Below are 23,919 nucleotides of genomic sequence, written 5' to 3' on the forward strand. Positions count from 1 at the left end.
CCATATATATATGGTTTGAAAAAACAACTTGAGGATCCTGAATTCTAGATCCTATAACGACTATGGACTTAGGTGTCAAAATATCTCAAACTAAAACATAGCAGAATATATGAGACATAAATACTATACTAACTGCAAAGAGCAACTCAGGGATATGAAAAAACAGGGTCTAAAGATTTCATGATCTTTGTCAGCATCACCATCAAACACACTGTTAAGCATGTCTAAATAGGCATTTCCTATTTAACTGTAAGGCATGTTATTAATATAGATACTATGAGGAATCCGTAATTTTGGGGGGGCACTCAATTAATGTTCTGCTAAGTTTGTTGACACTTCATTTCTTGACTGAAATTATAATTTAAAAATGTATTAATTAGGTTTAGTTACTGAAACCTCTATGAAATAATGTAAGAAGTAGCATATGATACAATTTATCAAATACCATGTGGCAAATTGAACATGAAGATAAAAAAAAAAAAAAAAACTTGATACCTGCTTAGAAAGCACTTTCATGTGCCCTACGCTTCCCCGGCAGTATGCTTCAAGGATGACACCAAACTGTACTGAGACAGCAGGAATATGCACTTCTGACCTACAAATAAGTTATTAATATTAAGACGGGTTGCTTATAAAACACTTCAGATGACCAAATAAAAATACTGACTTCATATTCTATTATGAAATAAACTTCTGATGCCAATGAAAAAACAGAAGAACACATCATCATATTCACAATTATTAGTGGGATGGTCAACTTCCCAACTCTTTAAACATCACAGTTCAAAAACGTGTGATTTTGTAATTCTTTTTATTCAAAAAAATCCAACATTTTCACATCTCACCTTACTTACTTTTTGTAGTTGAAATGGTAATATCGCCAATTAAATGACAACACAGTGAAACACAAAGATCTGACTCACATCATACAATTGACTAATCCCTCAATTAGCTTCTATACAATTTTTTCTCACTTAAAGAATGCTGTACATGTTTGAAAAAAGGAAGGAACACCAAGTTTTGTTATTCCCTGAGGGGCTTAAAAATAGGAAGATTGAACTGCACAAGAAGACAACAAGTTAAAAATAAGAAAGGAAACACCTCTATGAATAATAAGGAAGTCAAGATTCAGCAATGTAACCCCCCAAATTAACATCAAAATAATATAGAGCTTATTTTCCTTAAGAACTTTAGCAAAAATGGAGGAAAGTCATATTTTTCTGACAATCATTAGTTTCAATACTCTGAAGTCCAAATGAAAAATGACAAAAATGTCTGAGTACAGAGTCAGAAATGAGAAATCAACTATTTTCCCAGGACAAAAAAACCTTTAGTTATCCTTCTTGATTTTACTCCTATATAAACAGTGAAATAAGACTCATGTATATCTGAAAATGACCTAATAAAGAAGCTGGAAATAATGCTGCTGTTCTTACAGGAAAACTTTAAAACCTCTACCTATTAGTAGCAATGATGATATTATTACCCAAAGCCTTTTGGAAGGAATCAGTTAAGTCTGGTTTTAGCTCAAATACATTTTAAGTACACAATAAGTACACATGACTAGAAAATAGCAATACATTAATTATTTGTTTCAGTTAAAAATCAAGGCGGCTTGGTGGGACACTTATCTGGATTACTTTGCCAAATCCTGAAAATTAAGAGTGGAGTATCAAGAAATAGTAGAAGACACCAATAAGACTGTAAATGTTACAGAAGGCTCAGAAACAGATGACGAGTATACTAAATGTCCTGTATTATGCTGATTTATATTTACAAAAGCACAAGGTGGACTCAAACTGAAAAATATAGAAGACTTACCTAAGGTGCCAAAATAGAAATTGCCCTATCCTCCGATTAGCCAGTGCTCTTTCTAATAGGAATCTAGAGAGGGCACAATCAAGAAAAGGCTCATATTTTAAAACTTGCACCAGTTGTAAAAGATATTGAGAGAGTTCTTCATCACTAAAAGAAACAAAAGACAGAATAAGTCACTCAACAACCAGTGCCAGAAAAAGATCCCTTCCTATCAAACTATCTAATACTAACTTACTGAAACACAATGGTTCTTTGGGGTCAGGCTTGTTGCATGCTTACATTCACTATTCCACTGTTAAAATAACACAAGAACCACTCAGAATTTCCTGCAGGCAGGAGGGGGAGTGAAAAGGAAAGGAGCAAAGAACAGATACATGGTGCATTCTAATTAAATTACCTGGGCTGATACGATTAATGATTGTGCTTACAATCAGCCCAAAGCTGCAATAAAATCAGGTACTTTAATACTGATTTCTGATCATGCTGGAAAAGTGAAATACTCAGTCAACCAGTTTTTTAAAATAAAAATTCCATCAGTAATTTAGCAATTTATTTTCCTTTCCTATCATTAGGGTTAAGTAATTCCTTTTTAGTCAGTGAACACTAAAATATTAACTTTAGTTTAAAGGATAAGGAAATGAGTGTATGTGTAAGTGGGAAATGATTCACTGAATTAATACAACATAATGTAATTAAATGAGCTGAATTAATTAAAGTTAGTCGTTCTCTATTTTGTGTCCATCTCCAAACCATTGACATGTAAACACACTCTCATCAGACGCAACTCCAGTGGTCAGGTAAGATATGAATCCTAAGTCCTCTACTTGCTAACTGTAGTCTTGGGCAACAAATGGTTAAGAAAGTAATCTAATGCAGATCTGGGACTGAAACCCAGGGCACTACATTAAAAAACAAAAACAAAAACAACCTCATAAGCAGAAAATTTATCACAGGAAAATGCAAAAGAATTACCAAATGGAACATGGAGATCACAGCAATCTCCTCCTGGGATTAAGAAGAACACTTGGTTCAGCCCAGAGGGGGCCAGGCAGCCCCTTCCCCTCGGGTCTCCAATGCAAACTTAGGGAAACTAAGAAGCAACTGGAAACCTCATTTTTTAAAACTAGTCAAAAATCATAAGTTTATTGTAAAATCTTTGCCCTTTATAAAAACCTATAAATGGTGTAAAAGACAGAAAGGAAGTATTGAAACAGAAGGAGGCTTCCTCTTACACTTTGAACTTCACTCCCCTAAAATAACAACTATGGAAGAGTTTGTGTAATATCTTTTGGACATCACATGACTTGAAATATATATGACTTTTAAAAAGAAGAAAAAGGGTAACAGTATCCATAATTTTCTGAGAACTTCTCTTTTTCAAATAACCACACAGTATTATCTTCATTTTTAAGACTAGAAATGAATAAATGCCCATTGTCTGAGACTGTCTCAATGACATTTCTTCAAATGAAGCTCATAGATTTTCACACATGTACTGGCCAAAGGGAAATGTACAAGCGTGCTCACTGCAGCATTGTTTTAACAGGGAAGTCTGGAGAAAACAAAAATGTTCCTCAATAGGGAAATGGAATAAATAAGATATATCCCCACAACAGAATATTTCACAGTAGTGAAAGGAATAAACAATATTTATATGCGACGGGAAAGAATGACCTCCAAAACCTATGCTGAATTTTCAAAGCAAGATTTAAAGTAATACGTATGGTAAGACATATTAGTGAGTTTTTAAATGTATAATGTTACTCTCAATTTTTATAGTTATAAAAATGTAGTATAAACAGAAAAATGTGGTATAGAAGGATACATGCCAAATTCATGATAATGGTTGTCTTTGGGAAATAAAAGTAATCAGGACTAGATAAAGAAACTATGAGGACTTCACCTTTAGCTGTGATGTTATTTGCTTAAAAGTATTTTTAAAAAATGACAAAATATTAATGTTTCTTAATTCTGAGTGGTGGACAGAAAAGAGTTAACATAGCAGCAGGCCTGAATGTTATCCTTTTTAAAAAAAAAAAAAAAAAAGCCTGTTTAGAACACTGGCCCTTTTGGCTGTCACTTGGAAACATAGATTCCAGAAGGCTTCCCACAACCTAACAGGTGAGAGTGGCTTTGTGTTGCCTAAATTGTTCTTACAAACACTATGGTTTATGCTCAATATCTATTTTCCTTCTGGGAGTCTAGAATTTTGCTTTTGTGTTAGGCAAAGGGGACTTCTATGACTAGCCCCCAATAAAAATCCTGGCTGCCACATCTCTAAGAAGCTTCCCTACTAGACATTGTTTCAGACATGTTGTCACAACTCATTGCTGGGGGAATTAAGTATATTCACTGTGATTCCACTAGTAAAGAACTCTTAGAGGCTCCTGCATGGTTTCCTCCAGACTTTGCTCCATGCATCTTTTTCTTCTGCCAATTCTATGCTGTCTCCTTTTGCTATAATAAAGTGTGAGTATATGTGGAGTCCTGTGAATTCTAATGAATTGTAGAAACCAAGGGTGATTCTAATGAAATGTAGAAACCAATGCATTTTTGGTTTTTGTTTTATAATACAGAGTAAACATGAAAGAGGAAGGAGAGAGGAAGAAAGGGAAAAGATGGAAGGGAGAGAGGAAAAATGCTTTAAACTCCAAATAATTCCTAGCTCTTTCCCTTCTTATGAGACATTCAAGCAGACATCACCTTCTCTACCTACCCCCAAGTTATTCCTTTCCCCCAAGAAAGCCACCTGCAGAATACCTCATCTGTCGCAGGCAGCCCACAGCATATTCTCGCACGTACTGATCTGGATAGTTGAAATCTAGAAGCTCTAAGGCCTCCCGGGGGGGCAGTTTAGGCCAAATCTGAAGTAGTGCCTGAAGCTGTCGAAAAATTACAACTGATTCAGAAATTATAGGGGAGAAAAATAATCTATTTTTCCTTGACACACAGGAGCAGAGATGGGTCAAAAGAAAGGAAAAGCATACTTGCAATCATTGAGGACTCAAAACTCCATGCCTGTTCACATGGATTAATAAAGATTGTCTTTGTTGAAATATTCTATAAATAAACAAGTTTAAAAAGCTATGAAGTACTTACCTGGGAACAGAATGATACACTGAAAATACGATTCTACAATCATTAGTCATTAAATAATTTTTCAAAGGAAGAAAGAGAGAGAAATTTTACTTAAAGGTAAAATTCAAAGTACAAATATTAAGTACAAGCTCAAGCTAATGACAAGCAATTTACATATAAAAAGTTCATTAGTAATTCAACATAAAATTATTTTGAGGGAGCTTACTTCTAATTCTTAACATTTTTAAGAATATCTATCACTTAACAGAATTTTTTTATTGACCATAACAAGTTTAAACCCTTTAAATCATAATAAGTGACTAAAAAGAAATACTTTATTTTCTATACACAAGGTAAAAAGAGCCAGCCTCCTATTTACAGATACCACTTAGAAATGACCTAGACAGAATAAAAAAGAATCCCTCCACAGGGATGAGCTGCGTTTGCAGGTGGAGGGTGGATTTGGGTAGACATGGCCACATCTTTGGAAACCCTAGTTCCAGAGAGCCCAATCTAGAAAGAACTCTTAACTGTCCCCCATCAGAGCACTGTGAGACTCCTCAGGGTTGTTCCTGGCAAGAGTCCCTTCCTCCTCAAGGTTAATTATGTTTATAGCATGTATTCTTATCAGGGATGGTTAAAGAGAAGAAAAGTGGTTATGGAAGAGAGAGGAAAAAAATTTGATAATTGTGATTTGTGGCCCTCCAAAGTTCAACCCTATCTGACAGAATCTTATTCTGTATTATCACATAATATCTATGTGATATTGGGTATCACATAAGTAGCATATAAGTAGCACCTGGAATCCAAAGGAGATACACAAAACATATGCAAGAATGGAGCTACAAAAATATGGCAAACAGACAGCAGTAACTGGAGGACTTCTCTCAACAGACTGCCAAACTCACAGTCATATTGCCAAGAAGTGGCCTAAGAATATCTGCTGTCTAGCTGCCTTGTCATTTGTCATTTAAGCTTTTATGTGAGACCTGGGTGTTGAGAACTAAATAAAAATAGTTTATATTTTATTATTTTAATTCTACCAATTATTCAACCCCTCTCATTAACTATGTCAAGTGCCAAAATAGGTCAATAATACTTGAATGAACATCTAGAAGCTAAGTTAAAAGGTCTTTTCTCATATCAAGCAAATTTAACCTCACTAAAGATACTTTTTAAGAAATTAATTTTTCTATTATTTTACATTTGCAGAAAAAGTAACACCTTTGAATAACTAAAAATTTGATTACATTGCTATTACTACTATATGTTTACATAAATGGCTAACATAGTTATGAAATCTGATATTACAATTGACATAATAAATTACATAAAAGTTATTAAAATACAGTAAAATGTTAGTTTCTTAACTTTTATCTTGTATTTTTATTTAATTATTCTTAAACTTGCATAAATAAAAAAATAAGCTTTATACTTGCTCTTTTTATGTATATGGCACATATATACATATAGTACATAAAAAGATACATACTTACCCCTGGTATCAAAATATCATGGGGATGGGGCTACTAGGGGAAAAATGTCTAAAGAGGCTCCTAACAGGGGCAACTGGGTGGCTCAGTTGGTTAAGCATTTGCCTGTGGATCAGGTCATGATCCCAGGGTCCTGCAAGCCAACCCCGTATCATATCTGGCGCACTGCTCAGTGGAGAGTCTGCTTCTTCCTCTTCCTGCCCCTCCCTGCCACTCGCAAGAGTGCGCTCTCTCTCTCTCAAATAAATAAACAAAATCTTTAAAAGGGGGGAGGGGAGCTCCTAACAAGTGTAACAATGAAAAAAAGTTTGACAAATACTGATTCAAAGACAGGAAACACCCACCTCACACCACTTTTCATCACTGATGGGACTCCTTCCCCACTTTGCCCAAGGTCCTAATGGACCAGAAATCCCCATTACAGATAGAGGAATTAGGGGGACCATTTCCTGAAGGTCTGAAACAATAGTTTAAAGGTTAAACTATGCCGTGAGTTTAAAACAGCCTTACTATTGGAAAGAAGTTACCTTTGGTAAGTTTATTTACAATTATTAAAGAATTAATTAAATAAATGTAAAACTAAATAAAATATCAAAACTTACTACTTTAGTTTGGGGGAAGCTATGGAAGCGAATAGGGAAGAGAAATCTGACTCAGCCATATAAATAATGAAAGCAATGCTAATTAACTACGTGCCTTCTGCAAAGACTATTGAAACCACTTCCACATTATGCCAACAGAGTATTTTCCTGTGGATTAACGGAGGGCTACTCTTCTTTTTTCTTCCCTTGGGTGGGGGGATGGAGGGGAAAGGCTTCTATAGAATTTTCACCCATGGTTTATGCCTCTAGAATCAGAATACAAACTTTACACCAGACTTCTGGCTCTCACTTCTTAAGGTAGTCAATTTATTAAAAATACAGTTTATATTCATTCTTTTGTACCCATTCACTGTAACTGGCAATGGGACAGAGCTGGGAAAGCAAAACACATTACTTTTTATTCCAACAACTTTTTTTTTCTCTAGATTACTAAAAAAGAGGATTAGGATTGGCTTTCTTCTATCAAAATGGAGGATGTTAAGTTGTATCTGAAAACAACACTTTAGGGTACCTCCTAGAAATGAGATAAGTGTGCTAAATTCCAAAATGTAAAAATTTCTGTCCCCAGGGTTCAAATAAACAAATATTAGGGGTGCTGGGGTGGCTCAGTCAGTTAAGCGCTGGCTCTTGATTTTGGCTCAGGTCATGATCACAGGGTCCTGGGATCCAGCCCAGCATCAGGCTCTGCCCTTAGGATTCTCTTTCTCCCTCTCTGTCTGTCCCTTCCCCTACTTGCACTTTCTCTCTCTCTAAAATAAATAAATCTTTTTTAAAAAGGAAAGAAATATTAAGCAAAAATTGGTTTTTTTTTTTTTTTTTTTTTTTAAGATTTGAGAGAGCACAGGGATGCATGCTAGTGGGGGGAGGGGCAGAGGGAGAGGCTCCTCAAGCCCACTCCTCAACTTAGCATGGAGGCTGAAGCCCTGGTGAATCTCAAAACCCATGAGATCATGACCTGAGCCAAAACCAAGTCAGTGGCTAACCGACTGAGCCAAGCCACCCAGGCACCCCTCATTCTGTTTTCTGACAGCTGACACAAGAAACCTCTCTCTCAGATATCCTTCAAGAGTACAATAAGAAATTTCTTCTATTCTAATTCTATACAAAACAATAATACGATGCATTTCTTGGATAAGCAGTTAGAACTGGACACTCTCCATTAGAAGCAGGCAAACGTGCCAACTAAAAATGCTGATATTCTACCATTACGGGGGTTCACAGAAAACTAACCTTGAATTTAAATAAATAAGTGGTTAGAAGATAACTATGTCAAAACAACTAAAATCTATACAGAAATAGTTCCTTTTCAGAGTAAGTAATGTTCATATGGTCTACTTGTATACACAGTTTAAATGAGGCACATTATAATGTAATTATGTAGCATGATTCAAAAAATTGTTAAATACTAGAAATAAACTCAAAACAAGTACTTTCTAAACTTAGAGAAGTAAAATAATAAAATCAAAAAAATTTTAAAAATGCATATGATTAAAAGCATTTCTTGAAAATTTAAATAAGTCATTATAGATTTTATACCTGAAACAAATATAACACTATACATAGTGTTAACTATACTGGAATTAAAATTTTTTTTAATTTTTAAAAAGTCATTATAGATTTGCTAAGACCAGAAAATTTTTAAAAAGATCAGCTGAATTCAAACAAGCAAGGTGAACAAATTAGGTTAATATACCAAATGTATTTGTTCTGATTAAAAAACCATTTCAAGGATCTTTCTGTAGAGCATTGATAACCAACTGAATTTAATAAATGCCAGTGCTTTTTTTTTTTAAGATTGTATTTATTAGAGAGAGAGAGAGAGACAGCGAGAGAGGGAACACAAGCAGGGGGAATGCACAAGCAGAGGGAGTGCACAAGCAGGGGGAGTGGGACAGGGAGAAGCAGGCTTCCCGCTGGGCAGGGAGCCTGACATGGGGCTCGGATCCCAGGACCCTGGGATCATGACTTGAGCCGTGGCACATGCTTAACAACTGAGCCACCCAGGCACCCCAATGCCAGCCAGTGCTTTTTGAGAGGATTCTGAAAATTAAATCAAGGAGCTAAAATTTGGTGGCTTTTTGGAACAATTTTTTTTCTTTCTTTATTCTGCCTAAAGGCATTCATCAACACTGCCCAACTAAAATGAATGCTAAAAACTGATCTAAAAGGTTTATGCTCTAAAATATTAGCTTCTAGAAATAGAGGTAATTTTCAAACAATACATATTCATTTTAGAACAGTCAACGCAAAGATTAAAGTCATTTTAAGATTAAAACTTTGGAGGTCACTGATGAAACTGTTAGAAATAATCCAGAACCTACCACATGCAGGCAGTAATTACAGATGATTACACCAAAAGCAATGTTTTAATTGTTCTTAGTGAAAGATATAGAAAACCTACCTAGAATCAGGGATTTTAAAATCTTAAACTTTCTAGTCTATCATTTGGAGTATATGTAAGAGTTTAAAAACTGAAAATTTCTCTGAAAGAAAATTAACCAACTTACGAAGATATCCCTATATAAGAAAAGACAATTTACATGAAATCAACAATGTAATATATGCCCCCAAAAAGAATTAGAAAAATTATATTTTGTTACCTGAGCAACATCCTCAAGTTTATTCCACTTGATTGACAGCAGTAATTTTGGCAGTGACTGTGGGAAATTCTCTCTGCAATCTTGTCGCAAAGTCCAAATAAGATCCATTTCATTCTCACACAACTGAGACAAGGGATCCCTGTCCAAGATTTCTTTCAGTACAGCAAGAAACTTTTTTCCACCTCGACTCTAAGAAAGTAAAATTACTCATTCATTACATAACTTAATTCTACGAACATCACTGGCACTTAGCAAATTCATATACAATAAATTTATAAACAATTTATAAGCTTTAATATACTAAAGATTTAATTCCTTAAAAAGATTAATAAAGATGGATGCCCTTTTTATAGGTTGACAACATATTAAATTTGTAAACTAAAGATGAAAGAAAGTTATTTTCAAAGTTTTAAAAACGGGGTTTCCCCTTCCTGTTTCTTTAAAAATCCATGTGCAAACACTAGGTGGCAGAATTGCAATTTGGATTGAAAAGTCCTTTATTATTTAAAAGGAATTTCTTTCTATCCTTCCATTTTAATTTTCAATTTCTATAAACAAACATATCAACAAAGATAAACCAAACATATGAAGTTTATTTTCTTTTAAGATTTTACTTATTTGTCAGAGAGAGAGAAAGAGCAGACGCAGGGGTAGCGGCAGGCAGAGGGAGAAGGAGACTCCGGCTGAGCAAGGAGCCTGTGCTGGACTCAATCCCAGGTCCCTGGGATCATGACCTGAGCCAAAGGCAGACGCTTAACCAACTGAGCCACCCGGGCTTCCCCAAACATACAAAGGGTAAAAAAATAAATAAAAGTGTAAGTGTCTTGTTGGTTCAGAGGCATCAAAACTATTTAGATTAAGAACTGAAACGTGGATAAAACTATTTATGAAACAAATACCATTATCCCATTTTCTTTCCCAATCCATACAAGAATATGCTAAAATAATGAAGATGGCACAAGCTATTTTTTGGATCTAGACTCTGAATTGTAGTAACATTTAAAAAAAGAGATTCATTTCCCCATGCTGAAAGGAGAACTCTACCATTTAGGCCAAAATACATTAAAAACAAAACAAAACCAAAACAGGGACACCTGGGTGGCTCAGTCAGTTGAAGGATGGACTCCTGGTTTCGGCTCAGGTCATGATCTCAGGGTCATGAGATCAAGCCTTGTGTTGGGCTCCCTGCTCCACACAGAGTGTGCTTGAGATTCTCTCTCCTTCTTCCTCTACACTGCTCATGTGCACACTTGTGCACTCTCTCTCTTAAATAAAATCTTTAAAAAAAAAAAAAAAACTCTCCAGAATTATCTGACAAGATTCTGTAAAAATTATATTCTATTATGTAATTTTGTACTTGATGTTTTTAACTGAAATTTCATAAGCATTAGAATAGTCATACTAATTTTCTAAAATAAGGAGATTCAAAATAATATTTATGTATAAAAGAATGGGGATTATGATTATCTACACAGACAAAATTGCTTATGTAGAAAATCTGAAAGAATCAATAAAAATATTATTGTAACCAATGCATAATTAAAGCAAGATTGTAGGACACAAGCTGAGTAAACAAAAGTAAATTGCTTTCCCATATATCAGCAGTAAACAAGTGGTATTTGAAATTAAAAATCTAATATCACTTACATTAGCACCCAAAAATATAAAAACTTAGGTATAAAACAAAATATGTACAAAATCTATACAATGAAAATTATAGATCTCTGATGAAAGAAATCAAATAACTAAATAAACAGAGAGATATTCCATGTTCACAAATTGGAAGATTCAATATTGTCCAAAATGTCAGCTCTTCTAATGTCATCAACAGATTCAATGCAAACCCAATCAAAATTCTATAGATATGGACAAACTGATTCTAAAGTTATACAGAGAGGCAAAAGACCCAGAACAGCCAACACAATATTGAAGAAGAAAAAGGTGAAGGACTGACACTACCCAACTTAGTAAAAAAATGTGAAATATAAAACTATAAAACTCCCGGGGCGCCTGGGTGGCTCAGTTGTTAAGCGTCTGCCTTTAGCTCAGGTCATGATCCCAGGGTTCTGGGATCGAGCCCTGCATCGGGCTCCCTGCTCGGTGGGTAGCCTGCTTCTCCCTCTACTACTCTCCCTGCTGTGTGCCCTCTCTCGCTGTCTCTCTCTGTCAAATAAACAAATAAAATCTTAAAAAAGAAAAAAAAACCAACTACAAAACTCCTAGAAGATAACATAAAAGAAAACCTAGATGATCTGGGGTTTGGCAATGACTTTTTACATGTAACACCAAATGCATGATTCATCAATAAAAGAATTAATAAACTAGACTTCACTAAATTTAAAATTAACTGCTCTGTGAAAGACACTGTCGAAAGAATGAAAAGACAAGCTACAGACTGGGAGAAAATATCTGCACTAAGACTTTTCTGATAAAGGATTGTTATCCGAAATACCCAAAGAACTTTAAAAACTATTAGAAAATAACCCGTCAAACTAAAATATGAGTCAAAGACCTGAAAAGACACCTCACCAAATAAGATACAGACACAGCAAATGAGCAAATGAAAAGATGCTTAAAATCATATGTCATCAGGGAAATGCAAATTAAAACAAAAGTGAGGTAAGACTACACACCTGGCCAAAATCCAGAACAATGACAACATCAAATGCTGTCAAGGGTGTAGAACTACCCTTATTCACTGGTTGTGGGAATGTAAAATACTACAACCACATAGGAAGGCAGTCTGGCAGTTTCTTACAAACTAAACATACTCTTACCATACAATCCAGTAGTCACCCTCCTTGGTATTTACCAAAAGGAGTTGAAAACTTATGCCCACAAAAAACCTGCACACAGATGTTTATAGCAGTTTTATTCGAAACTGTCAAAACTTAGAAACAACCAAGATACCGTTCAGTGGGTAAATGGATAACTATAATACATCCAGACAACGGAGTATTATTTATCACTAATAGGAAATGAGCTTTCATGCCACAAAGACATGGAGGAACCATTTTAAATGCATACTACTAAGGGAAAGAAGCCAGTTTGAAAACACTACATACTGTAAGATTCTAAATTATAGATCTGGAAAAGGTCAAACTATGAAGAAAATAAAAAGATCAGTGGTTGCCAGGGGTAGGGTGGGGAAATGAATAGGCAGAGCACAGGATTTGCAGGACAGTAAAAACACTCTGTATGATATGATAATGATAAACAGGTATCATTATACATTTGTCCAAACCCACAAAACACACAACACCAAGAATGAAACTGAAGGTAAACTATGGACTTTAGGTGATTGTGATGTGTCAATGTAGGTTTGTTCTTGGTAACGAAATGTACTGCTCTGGTGAGTGTTGATAATGGGAAAGGGATATGCATGTGAAGGGACAGGGATATAGGGGAAATCTCTGCACCTTCCTCCCAATTTTGTTGTCATCCTAAAACTGGTCTTTAAAAAATAAAATCTTATTTTAAACATACATACACACACATGCAAAAGACATTTATGATTACAGTGGTTTTATATTCAGATCCTCAACCTAAAAAGGGTATGCTTTATTTTACAGGCTTGACTGGGTTTCTCTGAAAAGTTACCATCACAAGTCATCAGAATTTGAAAATCAAACTCCTACACTTACACTTCTTAAAATGAAACCTGTTACTGCAAAAAACACAGAGTCTAAATTGTTCATGTCAGAGAAACAGACTATTAAGTTAAACAGTGCAAAAAGCTAGCAAACCCTACTGTAATTTTGTGAATCAAAATCTGACTCTACAGACCTACTGTAAGTAAATATCCTGAAGACCTAGGAGTAAACTAAGAGGGGAGGGCAGGGGGTTAGCTGTATAATTGTACTAAGACTGTTTACTAAGCTATGAATAGCACAGCACTGAATAAAGCCAAGGTAAAAATAAACAACTACCAGAAATGTGGCAGGAAGCCCAAAGAAAACACAGAATCTTACATTCTTTTGCAAAACCCCAAATAATCAGTAATGAAAACTTAGACTGCACAGGGTAAATGGTGAATTTATACACCTGTTCCAATGCTTGAACTAAAATAATGGTAGAAAGCAATGAAGACTAACACTCATATTCTCTATTTTTCTTTGTTTAGATTTTTCAAAATCACACACATATTATGGTGTAATAGTGATTATGAACTAAAACAAAACAAAGCAAGTGTACTTTGCTATAAGCACATCAAAAAACGACTGTGGTCATTTTCCCCTTCTAAATGGGGGATATGGTATTTGGTGTCATGGGAGGGCGATGAAAGGCTGGAAAACTCACAGTCATATTTTTTTTTTTTTAAGATTTTATTTATTTCTTTGGCAGAGAGAGAAAGCACAAGCAGGGGGAGCAGCAGGCAGAGGGAGAGGGAGAAGCAGGCTCCCTGCTGAGCAGAGAAACCAACACAGCACTTGACTCCAGGACCCTGGGATCATGACCAGAGCCAAAGGCAGACACTTAAACAACTGAGCAACCCAGGCGCCCCTCATTGGTCACATTTAAACTTACACAGCATGTTACCAGTATGCCTGCTGAGGACAGAATTAACTATGTGTTGGCCAGACTTGTACTTGATCAACACATAACTGGGGATGAGGCAAGCCGAGCAGTTGGGGCTGGTGGGACAAACTGACACCCCCAGAATTACTCCTTAATTCTTCAGTGTATATTTCCTAAACAACAAGGACATTCTCATACTTAATCAGAATCTGTTCATAAAAATCAGGAAAATAATATTGATACAGTTCTATTGTCTAATTCACACATTCCATTCAATTTTTCCAGTTTTTTTTTTTTTGAAAGATTTTATTTATTTATTTAACAGAGACAGAGACAACCAGTGAAAGAGGGAACACAAGCAGGGGGAGCGGGAGAGGAAGAAGCAGGCTCATGGCGGAGGAGCCTGATGTGGGGCTCGATCCCAGAACGCCAGGATCACGCCCTGAGCCAAAGGCAGACGCTTAACCGCTGTGCCACCCAGGCGCCCCAATTTTTCCAGTTTTCTAAATAATGTTTGTTATAGGTCCAGGATCCAACCCAGATTAATTGTTGCATTTTGTTGTCATTTATCGCTAGTTTTCTTCATTCTAAAGCAGTTCCTCAGTCTTTCCTTACCTTCACTGACCCTGACATTTTGTAAGAATACAGGTCAATTACTTTATAGAATGTTACTCAATATGTATTTGCCTAATGTTTTGTCATAATCAGATTCCAGCTATGTATTTTTAGTATGACTACATTGAAGTGGTGGCGTGTTCCTCTTACTATATTTTATCAGGAGGCAAATAATGTTAATTTGTCCCATTACTATTGATGTTAATTTTTATCACTTGATTAGTATAGTGTCTACGAGGTTTTTCTGGTCTAAAGTTAACAAGAAGTATTTTGTGGGCCTATTTTAAGACTAACCATCCTGTTTCACATCAAACTTTTCAACCACTTGCAATATCTTGCCTAGGGTGCCTGGGCGGCTCAGTCGGTCAACCATCTGCCCCCCGCTCAGGCATAATCAGGGGTCCTGAGATCTAGCCCCGTATCAGGCTCCCTGATTAGCGGGGAGTCTGCTTCTCCCTCTCCCTCTATCTGCTGTTCGCCCTGCTTGTGGCTCTCTGTCAAATGAATAAATAAAATATTTTAAAAAACAAAACAAACGAAAACAAATGTGCCAAAATGTTAACAGCTGGGGAAGCTGAAGGAAGGCTATATGGGAGTTCTTTGTATACTTCCTGCAAATTTTCAGTTAAGTTGAAGAATTTTTTTAAATGTTTGATATTTCCTTCCCTAAAACTGAGGGCTGTAAAAGCTCCAAATCATTTTCCTAAGAAAACTTCCTAGGTAGATTTCTAGGACTTGTAACTAATGGCTTGAGTCATTACATCTGCACTCTCCAAAGCCAACCATTAAAATTTAATGCCTGAGTTTCCACAGTAAGAAAATAAGATAAAATTATAACAGAGATGTTTTAGATTACAGCAGGGTTTCTAAACCTCAGTACTATTATTATTTTGTTGTAGGAGGATGGTCCTGTACATTGTAGACATTTAGCAGACCCCTTAACTCTACCCACTACATGCCAGAACACCCCCATCCCTTGAGTTGTGAAAACGAAGAAAACCTCTAGACGATGCCAAATGGCCCACAGAGGGTAAATTAGCCTCAGGGTGAGAACCACTAGATAAGAAGATAAAAGCTGCCAATTCTATAAATGTAATTCACAAGGATCACACTTTCCCTATTCCACAGACCCAACACCCTCGGCAAACATCTATTTTGAAAAATACCAACACCTATTAGGATGGCTACTATCAAAAAAACACAAAAGTGATGGCAAGGATGTGAAAAACATTGCTTTTGTAGCTGGTGGGAATGTAAAATGGTACAGCTATCATGGAAAACAGTACAGCAGTTCTTTAAAAAATTAAAAAGAGAACTACAGTATGATTCAGCAATTCCACTTCTCGGTATATATCTAAAAGAATTGAAAGCAGGGTCTTAAAAAGATATTTGTATATTCAAGTTCATAGCAGCATTAGTTTGAGTCCAGCATCGGGCTCTTTGCTCAATGGGGAACCTGCTTCTCCCTCTGCCTGCCGCTCTCCCTGCTTGTATGCGTTCTCTCTCTCTGACAAACAAATAAAATCTTTAAAAAAATGCAAGTAGTGTGACACCATTTTTCCCCCAATGGATTAAAATACTAAAAGTGTTAAAAAAAAATAGTAAAAGGGTTGGCAGATATGCAAAATGGTACTAACTCTTCCACGGTGTGGCTAGGGTTATAAATTTTAAGGTATTCTAAGGTACGCAATTTGGCAGAATTCTTATTTTAAAAAAGGGATACTTTTGATCTAACAATTTCACTTCTAAGAATCCACCTTATAAAATACAAGTATGTAGGGGCATCTGGCTGTTTCAGTCAGTGGAGCATGAGACTCTTGGTCTCGGGGTTGTGAGTTCAAGCCCCACACTGGGCATAGAGCCTACAGATAGATAGATAGATACATAGATACATAGATAGATAGATAAGATAGATATTTTTTAAAAAACACAAAATACATGTTTAAAGAAGTATCTATAAAATATTCGTAAAGAATAACTGGAGGGGCGCCTGGGTAGCGCAGTCGTTAAGCGTCTGCCTTCGGCTCAGGGCGTGATCCCAGCATGCTGGGACGGAGTCCCACATCAGGCTCCTCCGCTAGGAGCCTGCTTCTTCCTCTCCCACTCCCCCTGCTTGTGTTCCCTCTCTCGCTGGCTGTCTCTCTGTCACATAAATAAATAAAATCTTTAAAAAAAAAAAAAAGAATAACTGGAAATTAGCAAAAACAACAGGAATATGTATGTTTAATAACTAATAGCTGCTAATAATGCCACAGAATGTTGAAAAAGCTTTAAAAAGAGAGAAGTGGGGGAGTGCCTGGATGGCTCAGTCAGTTAAGCGACTGACTCTTGATTTTGGCTCAGGTCATGATCTCAGAGTCTTGGGATCAAGCTCTGGGTGGGGGCTCTGCACTCAAGGGGGAGACTTCTTGAGAATTTCTCTTCCTCTCCCACTGCCTCTCCCTCTGTTCACACTCTCACTCTCTCTCTCTCTCTCAAATAAGTAAGTCTTTTAAAAATAAATAGAGAAATGGACCTCTGAAAGAGACAAGACCCACAAAACGCATTAAACTAAAAAGGGAGAAACTATAAAGATCTCTTTTATTTTTTTAAAAAAGAATATATGTATGTAAATACATACATTGCATTAGGATTAGTACCTATAAGCTAAACTGCTGACACAGTTATCTCTGAGGATAAAAAGTAGATGGCAGTTATAGGAATAATTTTAATTTTCAGTTTCACAATTTATTAATTGTACTATGCCCCCAATTTTTTTTTAAAAAAAAGGCATATCAAACTTGGGCCAGAATACTGCATCCTTAGTTAAGAAGGGAACCTTCTGACTTGGGTAAGGTAGCAGTAAAGCATAAGAGAAATAGTAAAAATTAAGTTACCGGTTACCCTTCTGATGTTTGGGGATCAGTATAAAGACTAAATATATAAAGGGTAACAAAAATAGGAACTAGAATGAAGATATCCTTATATAACTATTATCTCTGAAACCTAAAACTGTAATTATCTGTTTTAGCACAGGCTTATTTTACTTCACAGATACCGTGCTGTATTTTTTACAAATTGAAGGTTTGTGGCAATCCTCATCAAGCAAGTCTATCAGCGCCATTCTTCCAACAGCATTTGCTCACTAAGTGTCTCTATGTCTCATTTTAGTAATTCTCTCAATATTTCAAACTTTCGCATTAGTATTATATTTGTCATGGTGACTGGTGGTCAGTGATCTTTGCTGTTACTACCATTAATTCTTTTGGGGTGCCATGAACCATACCACAGAAGATGGCAAACTTAATCAATAAATGTTGTATCCATTCTGACTGTTCCACCAATCTGCTGTTCCATCTCTCTCCCTCTCCTAGGACTTCCTCGTTCTCTAAGACACAACAATATTAATATTAAGCCAATTAATAACCCTACAATGGCTTCTAAGTGTTAGAGTGAATGGAAGAGTTCCATGTCTCACACTTTTAATCAAAAGCTGGAAATGATACAGCTTAGTAAGAAGGCACGTCGAAAGCTAAGACAGGCAAAAGCTAGGCCTCTTGTGCCAAAAAATTAGCCAAATGGTGAATGCAGAGGAAAAGTTCTTGAAGGAAATTAAAAGTGCGACTCCAGTGAACACATTAATGACAGGAAAGCAAAACAGACTTAATGCTGATATGGAGAAAGTGTTTGTAGTCTAGATAAAAGATCAAACCAGCCACACCATTCCCTTAAGCCAAATCCTAATGCAAACAAGGCCCTAACTCTCTTGAATTCCATGAAGTCTGAGAGAGGTGAGGAAGCTGCAGAAGAACAGTCTGAAGCTAACAGAGGTTGGTTTAAGAGGTTTACGGAAAGAAGCTATCTCCATAACATAAAAATGCAAGAAGCAAGTGTTGCTACAGAAGCTGCAGGAGGTTGCCCAGAAAATCTAGCTAAGATCATTAATGAAGGTGGCTACACTAAACAACAGCTTTTTGATGTGGACGAAATAGCTTTATATTAGAAGAGAATGCTATCTATGACTTTCACAGCTACAGAGCCGAAGTCAATGCCTGGCTTCAAAGCTTCAAAGAACAAACTGACTCTCTTTTGGGGGATTAATACAGCTGGTGACTTCAAGGTGAAGCCAGTGTTCAGTGACCATTCCAAAATCCTAGGACACTTAAGAATTATGCTAAATCTATTATTCTGCTTTTGTTCTATATATGGAACAACAAAGTCTGATGGCAGCACATCTGTTTACAACATGGTTTACTGAATATTTTACACTCACTATTGAGACACACTGGTCATAAAAAAAAGATTATTTTCAAAACATTAGTGCTGACAATGTACCTAATCACCTAGGAGCTCTGATAGAGATGTACAATGAGACTGATGTTGTTTTCGTGCCTGCTAATGCAACATCCATTCTGCAGCCCATGGATCAAGGAGTAATTCTGACTTTCAAATCTCATTATTTAGGAAATACATTTCATAAGATCAAAGGTGCAATAGAGAGTGATTCCTCTGACGGGTCTGGCAAAGTAAACTGAAAACCTTCTGGAAAGGATTCATCATTCTAGATGCCACTAAGAACATTCATGATTCATGGAAGAGGTCAAAATATCAACATTAACAAGGAGATTGGAAGGAGATGATTCCAACCCTCACAGATGACTTTGAGTGGTTCAAGAATTCAGTAACTGCAGGGGCACCTGGGTGGCACATCGGTTAAGCGCCTGCCTTCGGCTCAGGGCGTGATCCCGGCGTTATGGGATCAAGCCCCACATCAGGCTCCTTCACTATGAGCCTGCTTCTTCCTCTCCCACTCCCCCTGCTTGTGTTCCCTCTCTCGCTGGCTGTCTCTGTCTCTGTCGAATAAATAAATAAAATCTTTAAAAAAAAAAAAAAAAGAATTCAGTAACTGCAGATACGGTGAAAACAGCAAGAGAACTAGAATTAGAAGTGAAGCCTGAAGATGTGACTGAATTGCTGCAATCTCACAATAAAACTTGAATGACGAGGACTTGCTTCTTATGGATGAGCAAGAAAATGGTTTCTTGAGATGGAATATACCGCTGGTGAAGATGCCGTGAAGACTATTGAAATGACAACAAAGGATGTAGAACATTACATAAACTTAGTTGATAAAGCAGCAGCAGGGTTTGAGAAGATTGACTCTAATTTTGAAAGAAGTTCTGTGGGTAAAACGCTAGCAAACAGATTGCATGCTGCAGAGAAATCATTCATAAAAGGAAGAAGAGTCAATTAATGCAGCAAACTTCATTGCTGTCTCATTTTAAGAACTGCCACAGCTACCCCAACGACCCTCAGCAACCCCAACCCTGATCAGTCAATAGCCATTAATTTCAAGGCAAGAACTTCTATCAGCAAAGAGATTACAACTTGCTGAAAGATCAGATACAATTAGCATTTTTTTTTAAGAAAAAGTGTTTTTAAATTAAGGTATATACATTGTTTTCTAGGCATAGTGCTACTGCACATGTGACAGACTACAGTATAGTGTAAACCTAATTTTATATGCACTGGGAAACCAAAAAATTCACAACTAACTTTATCATGGTATTCCCTTTATTGCAGGGGTCTGGAACAGAACCCACAGTATCTCCAATATAGTTGATGGACAAACTGGTAAGTGTATACTTGTAATAAACTTCTTTTATTTCACTAAAGAGAAATGCTCAAAGTATTTATATAGTAGATGACTTGCACTGTAGAACTATGGATATTTTTGAGAACTCCAAAGGCAAAGCAGAGGACACCCTGGGCCAGACATTTCTCCAACTAGCCAACATAAAATAGTGCTTTGATCTGTATAAATGACAAAAATATACATTATCTCCATTTTGCCACTTGGCCTCTATGTTATTGCCATTTTATGTAGAATGGCTCTATACTGAAGACACATAAAAACTGTAAACGGATAACACGAAAAGAGAATATCAGATTAGACTCGGCAAAGTCTTAAACTATTTTAAGAGTCAAAAAATAAAGCTAAAATGTATAGGTGGTAGAAATATTACATATATTGTAAACTAAACAAAGTAATCTATTTTGTAGTCCCTGGGTAGAAATGATAGGCATAGTGTGTATGGCAGTGACTGCTGTTTTTCTCTCAGTATTCTTTCTGCTCTTCCTTTATTAACTAGAATCTCTTACTTTTAGCAAAGCACATGCCTGGCCAACTAAAGACTACATTTCCCAGCCTAACTTTTTGTTAAAGTATGGCTATCTGACTAATTTCTGGCTAATAAGATGTGAGCAGCAATGAGGCATATTTATTAGGTCCTCAAAAAGAATAGGTGTGGCCTCTGCTCTTGCTTTTCCTGTTCCTGCTGGCTGGACCATAATAATATGAGAAGCTGAAGCACTAGTATTAAACCATGAGATAGAAACTACATGTTAACATGACAGAGCACCAAGACGGAAGAAACCTGGTTCCCCAGCACTGTAAATCCTGGCCTGATTATATCTGCTGTTACATGTGAAAAATAAAGACAATTACAGCCTCTTCATTCAACTGAATAATATTCACAAGAACAGTATTATTTATCTATGAGAAGGTGCCATGCATCTCTTAAGGACTAGCTACTGGGGGCACCTGTCTGGCTCAGTCAGTAGCAATGCAACTCTTGATCTCACGGTTTGTGAGTTTAAGCCCCGTGTTGGGTGTGGAGCCTACTTTAAAAAATAAATAAATTAAAAAAAAAAAAAAAGTCTAGCTGCTGAACCTGTGCTTATATCAGAAAAGGGTTTACCACTGAACACAGACCACCTACAAACAGCTACCATTCAACAAAACATTAGTATGTACATATTCACATACACTCACAGGCTATTCTTGCGTAAGAGTATGGTCATCTGTATGTCATCAGCATAAATGAGATGAAGGTAACTAAAAATGAGCACGACGTTATAACAAGACAGGGCTGTTTTAAAACCTTGATACTTACGGATACATTAGCACTGTCACTGCTTGCAATCTCAGCTGCCTTCTCGATTATCTGTTAAACAAAACTGTAAATTAAATTTTGGCACTCGTATTTATAAAATTTTAATTGTAAATATTACAGTTGTACTTAGACTATAAGAAACAACACAGGGTCTGGCATTTCTATGCTTTATAATGTAAACGTGAATTTTAAATGCAAAATGGTAGTATGTGGTGATTCCCAATCTTCAAACTCTTGACAACTGAGAGTCAATGGTATTACTATAAGGGATTGTGACTCCTAGGGTGCACTAGCATTGTCTGTTGATAAAATAAGAGAAGGCTTGAATATGCATGTGAAAGAATTTTTCTTTGGTATGAGAAAGAATTTTAAATACAGGTAAATATTTTCTGATTAAGAAAATGCAAAAGTATGTAAGAGTTACTAAATAAGTAAGTTTGCGTCATTTGTCATTGTTTTTCTAAATTAACATAACAAAAGTAGAATATCAAGAGATAGATCTTTTGAATTCATTAAGTTCAAAAGGGGCTCTGATTCTCGAAAAGAATGGAAAATCAGTGGTTGAAGAATCTGAAGATTTATATCCAGTTACTGACTTATATAATTCTAAATGAATAATTTAAGTGTATCCTCAAATGTAAACTGTACTGATAACTCCTATCCTATTTCATACGGTTGTTATAATGACAAAATGATATCACAGTTATTAAAATTATCAATAACCAGGGGCGCCTGGGTGGCACAGCGGTTAAGCGTCTGCCTTCGGCTCAGGGCGTGATCCCGGCGTTATGGGATCGAGCCCCACATCAGGCTCCTCTGCTATGAGCCTGCTTCTTCCTCTCCCACTCCCCCTGCTTGTGTTCCCTCTCTCGCTGGCTGTCTCTATCTCTGTCGAATAAATAAATAAAATCTTAAAAAAAAAATAAAATTATCAATAACCATAAAATTGTCTTGAAAAGCAAAATGTACACAAACGTTCACAACAAAAATCATTAAATTAAATAAAAATACAGGGAACTTTCATTTTTTTCTATCTGTATTATTTGATCTTTTAAATGATCACATATAAATTATACAGTTTTAAAAACCCCAATAAGTATAAATATATTTATACACATTTGAAGACAAATCCTTTATCCCAAGTTGATCTTCAAAGACAGACTCTCTAAGAGATTACAAAGGCAAAAGGAAAGTTTAGTGACTTTAGCAATGTTGAAATAAAACATTTTAAAGAAACTGGACTTCTCTTGAAATATAAGATGAAAACTACTTGTATTTGCATAGGATATTCTATTTGTAAAAGTGCTTCAAAAAGCACCTCGTTTGATCCAAAAGAAACTATAACTGATTGTTGAACGCATACTGTAAGTGAACACAAAAACAGTCATAGCTTGGAGTATAAAATTATCACAAGTAGCTATGCCTTCTGGTTAAATTGCTATTCTCAGGAATAAAGCCATGGCATGAATGCAATGGATAAGTCAAAATGTACTTTTTCCTACTCAGTGTACACTTAGGGATACAGTTCCTGACATATTTGGGCTTTCTACTGTACCAACCACAAATCTTAATTTGGCTGTATATTACAGATCAGAAAATTATTTCAGAAGAATTTGAAATGAAAAGTTATTTCTTATGAGGATAAAATTCAATTAAAATGAGAGTATAGAAGAAACGTTAGGTAACAAATTTAATCTACGTATTACTTTAAAAATCTATTCTATACAGGTCTGGTAGTGCTGAATTTTAAAATACAATGAAGTTTAAAGGTGGATTAATTTGAGTATTATTTCATATAATATCAATTTTTAAAGGAAGCTTATTCTCACATATCTTACATAGATTAGGGAAATAATATAAACTTGTTACTGAGAATTTGCTCCAAGATATTCTCATGAAAATCACCATTAATCACACCTGAAACAAAGATGCCAAACCTGAAGATACAACATGTGACAGTTTAGCTCGCAGAATATAAATTAGCACAGCCCCATTTTCTTTTTTTTTTTTTTTTAAGATTTTATTTATTTATTCAACAGAGATAGAGACAGCCAGCAAGAGAGCGAACACAAGCAGGGGGAGTGGGAGAGGAAGAAGCAGTCTCCCAGCGGAAGAGCCCAATGTGGGGCTCGATCCCATGATGCCGGATCACGCCCTGAGCCCAAGGCAGACACTTAACTGCTGTGCCACCCAGGCGCCCCAGCACAGCCCCATTTTCAACTCCACCAGATACCCTCCTGATACCCAAGAAAAGCAGTTT

At 36.1% G+C, this 23,919-nt stretch overlaps 1 protein-coding gene across 4 annotated transcripts in view; it reads right to left on the reverse strand.

Moving 5' to 3' along the window:
* PIK3CB (phosphatidylinositol-4,5-bisphosphate 3-kinase catalytic subunit beta) overlaps nt 1–23,919 on the reverse strand; it is a 184,630-nt gene that overhangs the window by 39,485 nt on the left and 121,226 nt on the right. For all 4 annotated transcript variants that reach the window (XM_087870221.1, XM_045791870.2, XM_045791871.2 and 1 more), the window contains 5 exons: nt 21,660–21,710; nt 9,592–9,780; nt 4,579–4,700; nt 1,822–1,965; nt 496–595 (listed from right to left, as the gene is read on the reverse strand). In XM_087870221.1, the coding sequence (XP_087726347.1) occupies nt 496–595; nt 1,822–1,965; nt 4,579–4,700; nt 9,592–9,780; nt 21,660–21,710 (606 nt within the window). The remainder of the gene's footprint in view (nt 1–495; nt 596–1,821; nt 1,966–4,578; nt 4,701–9,591; nt 9,781–21,659; nt 21,711–23,919) is intronic.

This window comes from Ursus americanus, chromosome 20 (assembly GCF_024610735.1).
Source record: "Ursus americanus isolate L20-20 chromosome 20, mUrsAme1.1.p, whole genome shotgun sequence".
Taxonomy (NCBI): Eukaryota; Metazoa; Chordata; class Mammalia; order Carnivora; family Ursidae; genus Ursus; species Ursus americanus.